Source organism: Lithobates pipiens, unplaced genomic scaffold (genome assembly GCF_037356315.1).
Source record: "Lithobates pipiens isolate NorthernLeopardFrog02 unplaced genomic scaffold, aLitPip1_a1.2 Scaffold_13, whole genome shotgun sequence".
NCBI classification, from domain to species: domain Eukaryota; kingdom Metazoa; phylum Chordata; class Amphibia; order Anura; family Ranidae; genus Lithobates; species Lithobates pipiens.
In genome coordinates this window covers 457,416,128-457,430,523 of record NW_027507718.1, presented here as the reverse complement: position 1 = coordinate 457,430,523, position 14,396 = coordinate 457,416,128, and the positions used below count along the sequence as shown (strand labels likewise).

General features: G+C 43.0%; 1 protein-coding gene across 1 annotated transcript in view; it reads left to right on the top strand.

Moving 5' to 3' along the window:
* STX18 (syntaxin 18) overlaps positions 1 to 14,396 on the top strand; it is a 283,473-nt gene that overhangs the window by 211,498 nt on the left and 57,579 nt on the right. The window contains exon 7 of the mRNA XM_077477794.1: positions 202 to 290. Within this exon, the coding sequence (XP_077333920.1) occupies positions 202 to 290 (89 nt within the window). The remainder of the gene's footprint in view (positions 1 to 201; positions 291 to 14,396) is intronic.

Below are 14,396 nucleotides of genomic sequence, written 5' to 3'. Positions count from 1 at the left end.
TATTGTAGTACACGAGGTAAACCATATTTATTGATAACACTACTATACTACCGTATTCTAAATTAGCTAGTGTACATTATGCTAATCATATTTATTATATCAGTATATGTATACATTTCAATAATTCCTAGGTATGACAAGCTGATACAACATGTTCAGTATCATGAATTAACCATCTTTGCATTCCCTTCCCCCGGACAGAAAAGACGGTGTCTGATGCTCAGAGCACTTCAGGTCTTTGGGATGACAGTCTAGGTGAAGATGAATTGTCTCCAGAGGAGATTCAAATGGTAATTTATTTACAAGTACATTTTTTTTTACATTTTTGATTAAATTCTTAGTAGAAACTTAGAGTGCTTTCACACTGAACAAGCTCAAAATAGAAGCTTATTGGTTACCATGTACAGCTGCTCCAGATTCTTTCTGCTTCAGTTTTGTTACACCCGCCTCAATATTCCTTATAATGAGCATTCCTGTCATCTACAGTATTTACACGTAGGTCAAATTGGAGAAAATATCTGAATGAAAAAAGGGGTAACGCTGGCCATAGACTATATGACTGTAGACGGCAGTTCGCAAAGTGGGTAGCTTTTTCAGCCACCTCCAAACCAGCTTGGGTTCAAAGCAAGGTCCTGCACACAGTCCTGACCTCAAACCGATAGAACACCTTTGGGATGATTAAGAGACGGAGACTGCGAGCCAGGCTTTCTCATCCATATCAGAACCTGACCTCACAAATGCACTTCTGGAAGAATGGTCAGACATTCCCATAGACACATTCCCAAAGACCAAGGCCAAGAGTCTCGGGTTTATTTTAGACTCACAAATGTCAATGGATGCACAAATAGGAGCAGTAGTCAGTGGATCTCACCATCTGCTACGCAGACTGATCCCTTTTATCCCAAAGAATGAACAAAGCAGTGGTAGTTGGAACAGTCATTAATTCACGACTGGACTACGCAAACTCACTTTACATAGGATTACCACAATATCAACTTGCATGATTACAACTGATCCAAAACACGGCGGCAAGGCTGATAACAGGATAAAAAACCCTGGGAATCAATCTCTCCTTCCCTGAGGAGCCTACATTGGCTAACCGTAAAAAATCGGATTACATTCAAGATCCTCGGCCTCACCCACAAATGCGTGATTCGCTGTCCAAGGACCTCGGCTATGGAATGCTCTACCAATCAACATCCGCCTGGAAGAAAACCACCTGGCTTTTAGGAAAAAAACTCAAGACCTTCCTCTTCTAGCTGTTGATCAAAACTCGTAACAGCGCCTTGAGGCGATTCAGTTCGCTATACAAGTATTCATTCATTCACTCCTAAACCTTGTGGACAGCCCTCCTAAAAGAGTTGAAGCTGTTATAGGTATAAAGGGTGGGCCAACTCAATATTGAACCCTACGGACTAAGACTGGGATGACATTAAAATTCATGTACGTGTAAAGTCAGGCGTCATAATACTTTTGGCAATATAGTGTATGTATGGGCAGCTTAAACATCAGAAGGCAGCCATGGGTTTCTGAGAAACATGCAATATCTCACTGAGCACAACAGGTGGTGAGTCATCTGCTGTTCCTCAAACCCATTACCATATCCTAACACACATGTTACATACAGGGAGGAATTGCCACTGCTGTAAGTTAACACATTTTTGTGTGTGATAACCGCTTTTAACAGGCGTAAATGTGCATTAGTAATCCTAGCAAAGTCTCACATGGCTACACCTGATGTTACTGGCAATGCTGGGGTCAGGCCAAAATCGGGTTACCCTGTGTGTAGGTAGTCGGTGTGTAGGCAGCATCAAGGTAAAATGTAGGACACCCACAGATATGAAAGAAGTCAGCCATTCTAGACGATGTTTTTTTGACCTTGTGTCTTTTGTTCAAGCAGATGTCTGTTAGCTGTCTATGCTATATCGGTTAGATAGTTTAAAATCTTCTGATCGATATTTTAATACTATAAACAACCCCAACAACTCTGCAGATTCATGAACCTAAATACTTGGCCAGGACAAATTTCCACACAGATGTAAGAGACAGAAACATTGTTTTGCCTGAGAACAGTTGAATTATGGGCATCTATAACCATTTTCCTACTTTAAATTCCTTACGATCGCTGTTCTTTTTCCTTTAATCTTTGCAACTAGCCCCTGAATCAGAGTACAGCTGTTATCTGTACAGACACACCAATCCTCAGTTCTGTGCCTATTGTTCTACTACAAAGGATAAAGGTTTGTAAAAGCAGCAAAATTGACTGAGCCTGTCTTTTGTAATATCTGATGCTGGAACAGACAAAGCAGAATAGGAGATGGTTATCTCTCATATTAATTTGTGGAAAGCTGGAAATATCATAATTTATCTATTTGAACTCCTCCTGGAGTGGTATAGTGCGCTGTCTGCCAAATGCATGTGTATTTGGAAATCAGACTGTAACTGCTATACTCTTTTTGCAGTGGGGTATAAAGGAACCCTGTGCAGATATGAAATCCTACATTAAGCCTATAGATGTTAAAAAAAACGCATTAGATGGTACTTAAACGGTGCTATGCATCATTTCCTGTAATCATTCTTTATAAGAAGTCATCATTATGCTTTACGCACTTGCTGAATAATATCGGCTTTCCAAGAGGAGAACCTACACTGATTGCTGTGAAAGAGGAGGTGGACCGCAGAAGTGATTGACACACTCTTAAAAGAAAGCTGGAGTGCAGTGACACAGTTTGCCTGCTGTTTATTTCATGTCTGTACTCTTATACAAATGAACGCATTGGGGGGGGGGGGGTGCAGAGATTTTTATTTTAATTTTTTGGGGTTAGCGGACTGGGGTTCAGGAGCTCCAAAATTAAAGAGGAACATCAGCCTCCTTACTGCTGGCCCCACCATCTTTGATGGTCCAGAGAATGTGCAGATATGCTAAAGCACTCTAACCGTTCTTTGAAACCTGACAGAGCCCTGAGGCAGATCTGTGCATGCGCGGGTGCATAAACGTGGAATGATTAGGAAGGTATGGAATACTTCGGCATGTTTGCAGGCCGAATAAAAAATCCTGTACCTTCCTAATCAAGTTGTGTTTGCGCATGTGCAGATTGAAGGTCTCTACTGGGTACTAAAGGCTAGACAAGGTCCTTTAGCACAATTTCGGTGGCTGAAACAGATCGAAAATGTGTGTTTTTTTTTGGGCATCTTGCTGACAGAGGAAAAGGTGCTAATAATGGCGCGGAAAATGCATGCGATTTTGCCTCAGTTTTATCGCGATTTTACTGTGCTTAAGGTGTGTTTTTCATAGGTCATGTGATTCAAAAACAGCATCAAAGGTGTAACACGGGTGCGTTTCATGATGCGTTCTTGCTGCTATTTCAATGCATTTCAACAGGAAAGTGCATTTTTGGTGTGGCTTTTTTAAACTGACCAAAAATGCAGCAAGCAAGATTTTTAACACCACGATGGAATCTCAAGGGACCAGTGTGAAGACAAACCTAGAATTTACAGGTATGTATTTTTATTAAACTTTTCTTGCACTAAAGGTGCCGATAATGGCTGACAATAAATTCATATTCATTTAAATTCATGATATTAATTAAAAAGTCGAATATAATACAATTATATAAAAAAATATATGTAAATTTTTTTTAAACTGTAATTTTCGCGTTTCAGCCAAATGCATCCTGAATTTTCGGTTTCAGCACCAAAATTTCCATTCGGTGCACCTTTAAGAAAAAGTAAAAAATAAAAATATCCAATTGTGGCAGAAGGAGGAGGCTAGAGCCAGATGCAAATAATCATTTTTTTGGGTGAAGGCCTGCTTAACCACTTTCAGACCGGACCATTTTGCTGGTAAATGACCAGAGGTCTTTTTACACTTTGGCACTGCGCTGCTTTAACTGGTAATTGCGCGGTCATGCAATGTTGTACCCAAACGAAATTTGCGTCCTTTTCTTCCCACAAATAGAGCTTTCTTTTAAAGGTATTTGACTGATTCTGCGATTTTTATTTTTTGCAATATAAACGTAAAAAGACCGCAAATTTTGAAAAAAAATGATATTTTCTACTTTTTGTTATTAGAAAAATCCAATAAACTCAATTTTAGTCATACATTTAGGCCAAAAAGTATTCAGCCACATGTCTTTGGTAAAAAAAAAGTCAATAACTGTATATTTATTGGTTTGCGCAAAAGTTGTCACATCTACAAACTAAGGTACATTTTCTGGAATTTACGCAGCTTTTATTTTATGACTGCCTATCTCATTTCTTGAGGTGCTAAAATGGCAGGGCAGTACAAAACCCCCCCAAATGACCCCATTTTGGAAAGTAGACACCCTAAGGAAATTGATAAGAGGCATGTTGAGCCCATTGAATATTTTATTTTTTTGCCGCAAGCGATTGAATAATGACAAAAAAAAAAATTATTTTTTTTTTACACAAAGTTGTCACTAAATGATATATTGCTCACACATGCCATGGTTATATGTGGAATTGTACCCCAAAATACATTCTGCTGCTTCTCCTGAGTACGGGGATACCACATGTGGTCGACTTTTTGGAAGCCTAGCCGCGTACGGGGCCCCGAAAGTCAAGCACTGCCTTCAGGATTTCTAAGGGCATACATATGTCATTTTACTCCTCACTACCTATCACAGTTTTGAAGGCCATAAAATGCCAAGATGGCACAAAACCCCCACAAATGACCCCATTTTAGAAAGTAGACACCCCAAGCTATTTGCTGAGAGGCATGTTGAGTCCATGGAATATTTTATATTTTGCCACAAGTTGCGGGAAAATGACAAACTTTATAAATTTTTCACAAAGTTGTCACTAAATGATTTATTGCTCACACATGCTATGGGCATATGTGAAATTACACCCCAAAATAAATTCTGCTGCTTCTCCTGAGTACGGGGATACCACATGTGTGGGATTTTTTGGGAGCCTAGCCGCGTACGGGGCCCCGAAAACCAAGCACCGCCTTCAGGCTTTCTAAGGGCATACATTTTTAATTTCACGCCTCACTACCTATTACAGTTTTGAAGGCCATAAAATGCCAAGATGGCACAAAACCCCCACAAATGACCCCATTTTAGAAAGTAGACACCCCAAGCTATTTGCTGAGAGGCATGTTGAGTCCATGGAATATTTTATATTTTGCCGCAAGTTGCGGGAAAATTACAAACTTTTTTTTTTTTTTTTTTTTCACAAAGTTGTCACTAAATGATATATTGCTCACGCATGCCATGGGCATATGTAAAATGACACCCCAAAATAAATTCTGCTGCTTCTCCTGAGTACAGGGATACCACATGTGTGGGATTTTTTGGGAGCCTAGCCGCGTACGGGGCCCCGAAAGCCAAGAACCGCCTTCAGGCTTTCTAAGGGAGTAAATCTTTGATTTCACGCCTCACTACCTATTACAGTTTTGAAGGCCATAAAATGCCAAGATGGCACAAAACCCCCACAAATGACCCCATTTTAGAAAGTAGACACCCCAAGCTATTTGCTGAGAGGCATGTTGAGTCCATGGAATATTTTATATTTTGCCGCAAGTTGCGGGAAAATTACAAACTTTTATTTTTTTTTATTTTTTTTTCACAAAGTTGTCACTAAATGATATATTGCTCACACATGCCAGGGACATATGTGAAATGACACCCCAAAATAAATTCTGCTGCTTCTCCTGAGTACGGGGATACCACATGTGTGGGACTTTTTGGGAGCCTAGTCGCGTACGGGGCCCCGAAAACCAAGAACCGCCTTCAGGATTTCTAAGGGTGTAAATTTTTGATTTTACACCTCACTACCTATCACAGTTTTGAAGGCCATAAAATGCCAAAATAGCACAAAACCCCCCAAAATGACCCCATTTTGGAAAGTAGACACCCCAAGCTATTTGCCGAGAGGCATGGTGAGTATTTTGCAGCTCTCATTTGTTTTTGAAAATGAAGAAAAAAAAAAATAATGTATATTTTTTTTCTTTTTTTCAATTTTCAAAACTTTGTGACAAAAATGAAGGTCTGCAAAATACTAACCATACCTCTCGGCAAATAGCTTGGGGTGTGTCCTTTCCAAAATGGGGTCACTTGGGGGGATTTTGTGCTATCTGGGCATTCCATGGCCTCCGAAACTGTGATAGGCAGTGAGGAATGAAATCTAAAATTTACACCCTTAGAAATCCTGAAGGTGGTGCTTGGATTTTGGGGTACCGTACGCGGTTAGGCTCCCAAAAGGTCTCACACTTGTGGTATCCCCGTACTCAGGAGAAGCAACAGAATGTATTTTGGGGTGTAATTTTACATATAACCATGGCATGTTTGAGCAATATATCATTTAATGACAACTTTGTGCAAAAAAAAAAATAATAATAATAATAATGTATTTTTTCCACAACTTTTGTCAAAATATAAAATATTCCATGGACTCGACCTGCCTCTCAGCAAATAGCTTGGGGTGTCTACTTTCTAAAATGGGGTCATTTGGGGGGGTTTTGAACTGTCCTGGCATTTTATGCACAACATTTAGAAGCTTATGTCACACATCACCCACTCTTCTAACCACTTGAAGAAAAAGCCCTTTCTGACACTTTTTGTTTACATGAAAAAATATTTTTTTTTGCAAGAAAATTACTTTGAACCCCCAAACATGAAGTGTTTTTTTAAAGCAAAAGCCCTACCGATTAAAATGGTGGGTGTTTCATTTTTTTTTTTCACACGGTATTTGCGCAGCGATTTTTCAAACGCATTTTTTGGGAAAAAAACACACTTTTTTTTATTTTAATGCACTAAAAATCACTATATTGCCCAAATGTTTGATGAAATAAAAAATATGATCTTAGGCCGAGTACATGGATACCAAACACGACATGCTTTAAAATTGCGCAGAAACGTGCAGCGGCGACAAACTACGTACATTTTTAAAAGCCTTTAAATGCCTTTACAGGTGACCACTTTAGATTTACGGAGGAGGTCTACTGCTAAAATTAGTACCCTCGATCTGACCTTCGTGGTGATACCTCACATGCATGGTGCAATTGCCGTTTACATATGCCACCAGACCAACGCTTGTGTTCCGCGTTGCGCCTTAGCAGGGGGGGACAGGGGTGTTTTTTTTTTTATTTATTTTTTTTTTATTTTTTTTTTTGCTTTTTTATTTTTTTTTTAAACTGCTCCTTTCATTTATATATATTTGTTATTGTTATCTCAGGGAATGTAAATATCCCCTATGATTGCAATAGGTAGTGACAGGTACTCTTTTTAAAAAAAATTAGGGTCTATCAGACCCTAGATCTCTCCTCTGTCCTCAAAGCATCTGACCACACCAAGATCGGTGTGATAAAATGCTTTCCCAATTTCCCAATGGCGCTGTTTACATCCCGCAAAATCTAAGTCATGAAATGCTTGTAGCTTCCGGTGTCTTAGGCCATAGAGATGATTGGAGCCATTCTGGTCTCTGATCAGCTCTATGGTCAGCTGGCGGAACCACCGGCTGCATTCTCAGGTTCCCTGTTGGGACAGGAGAGCCTGAGAAAACCATGGAAGATGGTGCGGGGGGGGGGACATTCCCTCCCACTGCTTGTAAAAGTAGTCTAGAGGCTAATTAGCCGCTAGGATTGCTTTTACATAAAAGCCGACCGCTGGCTGAAAAGAATGATACCAAGATGATACCTAAACCTGCAGGCATCATTCTGGTATAAGCACTCAAAGTCCCGCAACATGCCAGTATGTTGCTGGAACTGGTTGGGCATATATTGTATTTTTTTTTTCATGCAGCCTGTGGGCTGAACGAAAAAAAAATATTGATCGGTGGGTATGCCCACCATTAGATACCACCCTTCATCCACCCACTTTCTAATGGTGGGCATACATGCACCATTTATATATGCCGAAGCATGGGGGCATCCTCCCGCAAAAGGTAGGAGCAGATCGCTCCTCCACCCCTTATGCCCCCATGCTTCGGCATATATGCTCTTTTTTAACTGTGGTGGTGAAATCACCCCTGACAGTGCTGGAGTCGCGGCTTTATGTATCATGGGAGCAAACGCTGTTGCTGTCAAGATAAATAAATCCACTCTGCAGCAGAATGGCGTACCTGCTAAGCAAATGATGGTTAACAATAAAACAAAGTAACATTACAGTATAACAGTAGGACTTACCATACCTGCAAAGCAAATACAAAAAAAATCGCAAAAAATAACACATTTAACACAATCTGTGCCTAAAATATATATATGCCGAAGCATGGGGGCATCCTCCCGCAAAAAAGTTATGCCGCGTACATACATTCAAACTTTTCCACGGGCAAGCCCTCCGTCGGAATTTTGACTGTATGTACGTGGCATTAGGAGCAAAATCGCTCCTCCACCCCTTATGCCCCCATGCTTCGGCATATATGCTCTTTTTTAACTGTGGTGGTGAAATCACCTCCGACAGCGCTGGAGTCGTGGCTTTACGTATCGTGGGAGCAAACGCTGTTGCTGTCAAGATAAATAAATCCACGCTACAGCTGAATGGCGTACCTGAAAACAAAAAATGGTTAACAATAAAACATTGCAGAATAGAATACAGTACAAAGGAGCAGAACAATAGAGAGAGAATAGAGAGAGAGAGAGAACAATAAAACGACAACTATTTTTTTTTTTTTTATTTTATATTTTTTTTGTTTTTTTTTGGTTTTTTTACTTTTTTTTTTTTTTTTTTTTTTTAACACTTTTTTATGTAACTTTAACACTTCTGTTGTAACGGTTCCAGCGGTTTGGGTCTCTCAAAATGTGATGGCATCTTGGGAGACCCTGTGAACGTGTGCCTAGCTTGTGCAATGCTGTACCCTACGCTAATACTCAACTAGTTCATGGTAGCGTTCAAAACACTCACCCTGACAAAGACCAGGATTGCCAGGACAGCGGGGACAATAAGAACGGGTGTCACGCCTAAATCTGCGCTTTCTGCAGACACGACATTTTCTTTGGGGGGCTCGTTGGGTAGGGGTACTCGGGAGGACATAAGAATAATGCCTCTCATGCAGCCGGCTTACTGCATCTGGTAGGGGAAGGTGAGGTGGAGCACCGCCTGGATACAGAAGGGCTCTGACGATATCCTCCTGGAATTTGAGGAAGGGTCCAGTCCGTCCTGAAGCTTTGTGTAGTACATAAGCATTCAGTATAGCCAATTGGAATAAATAAACAGACACTTTTTTGTACCAGCGTCTGGACTTACGGGCAACTAGATACGGCGCCAACAACTGGTCATTGAGGTCCACCCCTCCCATGTTAAGGTTATATTTGTGGACACAGAGGGGTTTCTCCACAATACCAGTCGCCGTAGAAATTTGGACCGTCGTGTCTGCATGAAGGGAGGTAAGAACGAAAACATTCTTATTATCCCTCCACTTCATAGCGAGCAAATTATTACTGCGCAAGCAGGCTCTCTCCCCCAGCCTAAGACGGGACTCTACAAGCCGCTGGGGAAAGCCCCGGCGATTAGGTCGCACGGTGCCACATGCTCCAATCTGATGATCAAACAAGTGACTAAACAGTGGCACGCTTGTGTAATAATTGTCCACGTACAAGTGGTACCCCTTTCCGAATAAGGGTGACACCAAGTCCCACACTATCTTGCCAGCGCTTCCTATGTAGTCAGGGCAGTTCTCCGGCTCTACGTGACTATCTCTTCCCTCATAAACCATGAAACTACGTGTATAGCCTGTGGCCCTGTCACAGAGCTTATACATCTTGACCCCGTATCTGGAACGCTTGTTGGGGACGTATTGTTTGAATGACAAGCGACCAGAAAACTTAATCAGGGACTCATCAACGCAGACAACTTGATCGGGAGTAAACAAGGCTGCAAAACGTTGGTTGAAGTGGTTTATGAGGGGCCGAATTTTGTAGAGCCGATCGTACTCAGGGTCTCCACGAGGACGACAGAGTTCATTGTCGCTGAAGTGCATGAACCGCAAAATCATCTCGTATCGTGCCCTGGACATGGAAGCAGAGAACACGCGCATATGGTGAATTGGGTCAATGGACCAATATGACCGCAACTCACTCTTTTTGGTTATGCCCATGTTGAGGGAGAGGCCCAGAAAGATTTTAAATTCGGAAACCGTAACTGGTTTCCATTGTCTGGCAAGGACGGACTGGGGAATAGTGGCGATGTGTTGAGCAGCGTACAAATTGGTTTGGTCCACAATAGATCTAAAGAGATCTTCGGTGAAAAACAGTGAGTAAAAGTCAAGTGTCGTAAAATCAACTGTTTCCACGTTAATGCCAGGTTGGCCAGTGAATGGGGGAAGTACGGGTTCTGCAGAAGTGGTGGGCACCCAAATAGGATTGGCGAATTCTGCAGGAAGGGCACTATGGGTACGACGGGCCTGTCTTTGTCTTCTTGGTGGCAGCGGGACACTACTTGTGCTTGCCACCTCGCCAGCTTGAACTGCACTTATGGGACTCGCCACGTCACCACGTGTTACTGCAGTGCTGGATGTAGGTCCAGGGTGTACTAGGCCGCTGGTGCTTGCCAGTTCACCAGAAGGATGAGCGGCTCTAGTACGTCTCTGCTCCATACGAGTGACCTGCGGTTCCTGCACCTCAACAACAGAATACATACGGGATTGGGCACACCTGTTCTTAGCAGCGGCCTCATCTCCGTCGTCAGAGCTATCTGTCATGGAGCCGCTGTCCTCTACAGGATCGTATTCTGAGCCTGAATCTGACAGATGAGTGACGTCCTCTTCACTATCTGTCATGCTCAGAAACGTGTAGGCCTCATCACTAGTGTACCTTCGCTTTGCCATTTTGGGCTCTAAATTTAGGGGTACACTAGTGAGACTCACAGGTAAAAAAGCACCTAGCCTGTCAGCGACTGTTTCAAAACGCTACAAAAAAAACTGTTAGCGATCGCAGGGATCAAGCCTGACTCTGCGAACGCTGCAGTTATGTGTGTTGTGTTTTGTAAGTGACAGTGATCGATCGATACTGCACTTGGGTGGGCTGGGCTGGGCTTGGCGGAGGGGCTAAACGCAGGTGCTAGCGGGTATCTGGGCTGATCCCGCTAACAATGCGTTTTGGGAAACCTAAAATGCTAGCAACGCTAATATATATCTGATCAGATACTATATTACTAAGGGAGGTGTATGCTTTGCGCGTGGGTGTTAGCGGTACTGGCACTAACCTGACGCTGGGGCGACGCAGGCCTTATCTGACCCTAAAAAACGTATATCACCCGCCGGGTGATCAGGGGGTAAACCTTTATTAGGTAATAAATGGCGGGTGCCCTGAAACAAAAAAAAAATAACTAACCAACCAGCGTCACCTGTAACAGTTATATGGTGATCACTGGTGAAAGGGTTAACTGGGGGGCAATCAGGGGGCTATGCGGTAGTATATGGGGGTCCCTGACGCTATAAAAAGCTGCGGCGAACCCAAATACTTACCTGCCTATCTAGGGTCACCTGTGACACTAATACAGCGATCAGAAAAAAATCGCTTATTAGTGACACTGGCGACGGGGGGTGATCACGGGGTTAAACCTTTATTGGGGGGGTTAGGGGGGCACCCTAGAGCTAAAGGGGGCTAGCCCTAACTGCCCTAACAGTTATTACAGTCACAAATGACACCAATGCAAAAAAAAAAAAAAGAAAAAAAAAAAATGCACTTGGTGTCACTGTGACTGGGGGGGGCAGGGGTGATTGGGGGGTGATTGGGGGTGATCAGGGGGGTGAAAAGTGTGCCTGGCGTGTTCTACTGTAAGTGTAGTGTTGGGTGCAACTTACCGATCCTCTCTCCTCCGTGCCGGAACGAAAAAGACCGACACGAGGAGAGATTACTTCGCTTCCTCTCCTGTGTTTACATTACAGGAGAGGAAGTGATGTCACCGAGCATTTTCATTCGTCGGGAGCGATCGCGAGGGGGTGGCCATGAATGAATGGCCGTCCCCTCGTCCGGGATCGCTCCCGAACGAATACCGACCGCCGCAGGCACCGGGCGGGGGCCCGATCGGGCCCCCGACCCGCGGGAGGCAAGGGACGTACATGTAAGCCCTTATGCCTGCCCGTGCCATTCTGCCGACGTACATCGGCGTGCGGCGGTCGGCAACTGGTTAAAAAAGAAAAGTCTCCTGCTTGTGATGTCTCTGAACTGTTTATCCCAGATGCCCTTGCAGCTAATTAATCGTGTGTGTGTAAACATACTATTGAAAAATATAAAGGGAGTGCAATTAGTGGAGTCAATAGTCGTAAAGGATCGGTGTGTTCTGGTATATCACAGATTTAAGGAGAAGAAGCTATTTTTGCTGTACTTTAGGCCACAGAAGTGCAGTTTGTTCTAAACTAAAGCTGTCGGCTGACATCACTCAGCCAGTCCATGCTGAGGAAAGATCCTGACTTTACAGTCAGTATCCACCCAGATTCCTGGACCAGCAGCTGGATCAGCCTCTTAGCGAGATGCTGGGAGGGTGAGCCAGCCACTCCTGCCCCCTCCACATCCCAGCTCTCCAGTCTGCTGGAGGGGCAGAATAGAGGGACTGACAGTCACCCCTCTCTGCTGGCTGAAGATGGAGAACTGAGCGATCAACGGTCATTACTCGCTTAGTTCTAAGCCTTAGAAGTGGCAGGGGCATTTTTTTCCTTTTTTAAAAACCCAACGTCTCTTTTTAAAGAACAATTCAACATCCACAAAAAAAAAAGATAAAAATGGGCCCCAGGAGCTTTTAGACATAATGTGCTAGTATGCATACCACATTGGCACATTGTGGCAAATTTATCTTGCAAACAATCCCCTCTAGTGCTGCAATGTCAGCAGTCCCATCTGTCAAAGGTGTTTCTATCTTCTGGTCTTCCCTCTGGGTTCAGACTGTTGGCCACTTGATAACTAAGTTTAAGAGGCATGGAGGACCTTAGCGATGAGGAAGGATTAGCTGAACTGTTTTTATTATCCCTTGAGAAGATACATTTAAGGAAATATGATCACTATATACATAAATACATACATTGTACCATATAGTGAACTTGGTGCAAAGTTATTAACATTAAAAGCATTTTACACTTTCAAATGTTTTTGTTGTTTTAAAGTATAGGTCCAGCCAAACACTAACATTTCTACATCTACAGACATCCACAATCTAACACTAACCTATCTAGCCCTGTAAAGAAGAAATCAGTATACATATCTTTTCTGAAGCCGATCCGACTCGATCCCACGCTGTGCTGTGGCTTTGCTGTGGAGGCGGGTGCCGAGGAGGCAGCCAACAACAGAAGCCCCATAGTAAGGTCGCGTACACACGGGCGGATTGTCTGCCCAACTAAGTTCGTCAGACAATCTGACAGACGGTCCGTCCAACTTTTAAATGAACGGACTTGACCACACACGACGAACAGACAGTCCGCTGAAAGCTTGCGCGATGACGTGTACAGCACATACGACGGGACTAGAAATACGACGTCCAATACACTGCAATGCAACCTTCGGCCGTGTAAATCCTTTCTGAGCATGCGCCATACTTAGTCCGTCCAACTTGCCTACTCACGAGCGGACTGTCCGCTGAAACCAAGTTTGGACGGACAAAATTACGGAAATTCCGAAAGACTTAGTCCGCCAGACTGTCCGCTGAAAAAGTCCGCTGAAGCCCACACACGAGCGGATTGTCCGCTGAAACACATTTCAGCGGACTAAGTTGGACGGACAATCCTCTCGTGTGTACGCGGCCTAAGTCTACGGGTGATGTCACTTCCCATTCATTTCACAATCATTGTTGGCTGTGTCCTCTGCAGAGCTTCTGCCGATGGAGACCAGATCAGATTGGCTTAAAAAAAGGTATACCGATTTCTTCTTTTCAGGGCTAGATAGGTTACTGGTAGGTCATGGATATCTGTAGATGCAGGGATTGTAGTGTTAGGGTGGACTTCTACTTTAACTAGTCATTAGCGTAGTTATATTCCCTTTGCTGTTTGTTTGTCCTACCTTGTAATGATGGGTTCACATGTTGTGACTGCAGTTTGTGATGTCATGGCTGAACAATTCCAACTATGGGTATAGGGTTTTGTATATTGGAGTTTTTAATGTATTTATTCTTTTTTTTATTGATTTGAACACTATATACATTTGTCTTTGTAACTCATGTACAGAATATAAACAGCACTACTAACCATGTTATTATTAGATTTTTCAAACAATGGCCAGGAGTTTTGAAGTAAAGGATAACCAGAGGACTAACCAGCAGCATATAGGGTGTGTGGCCAGGCTACATTGCTCCACACAGGCAGCTTAGAGCAGTGTTTTCCAACCTTTTTTCAGTTTAGAAGTGTGTTCAATCCCAGAGCACACCAGTCTGAGGTTAACCCCAGAAAATGCACCCAAGCGTGTTCTTTATTGCCCGTTTCTGCACGTTTTATTTTTTTAATGGGCT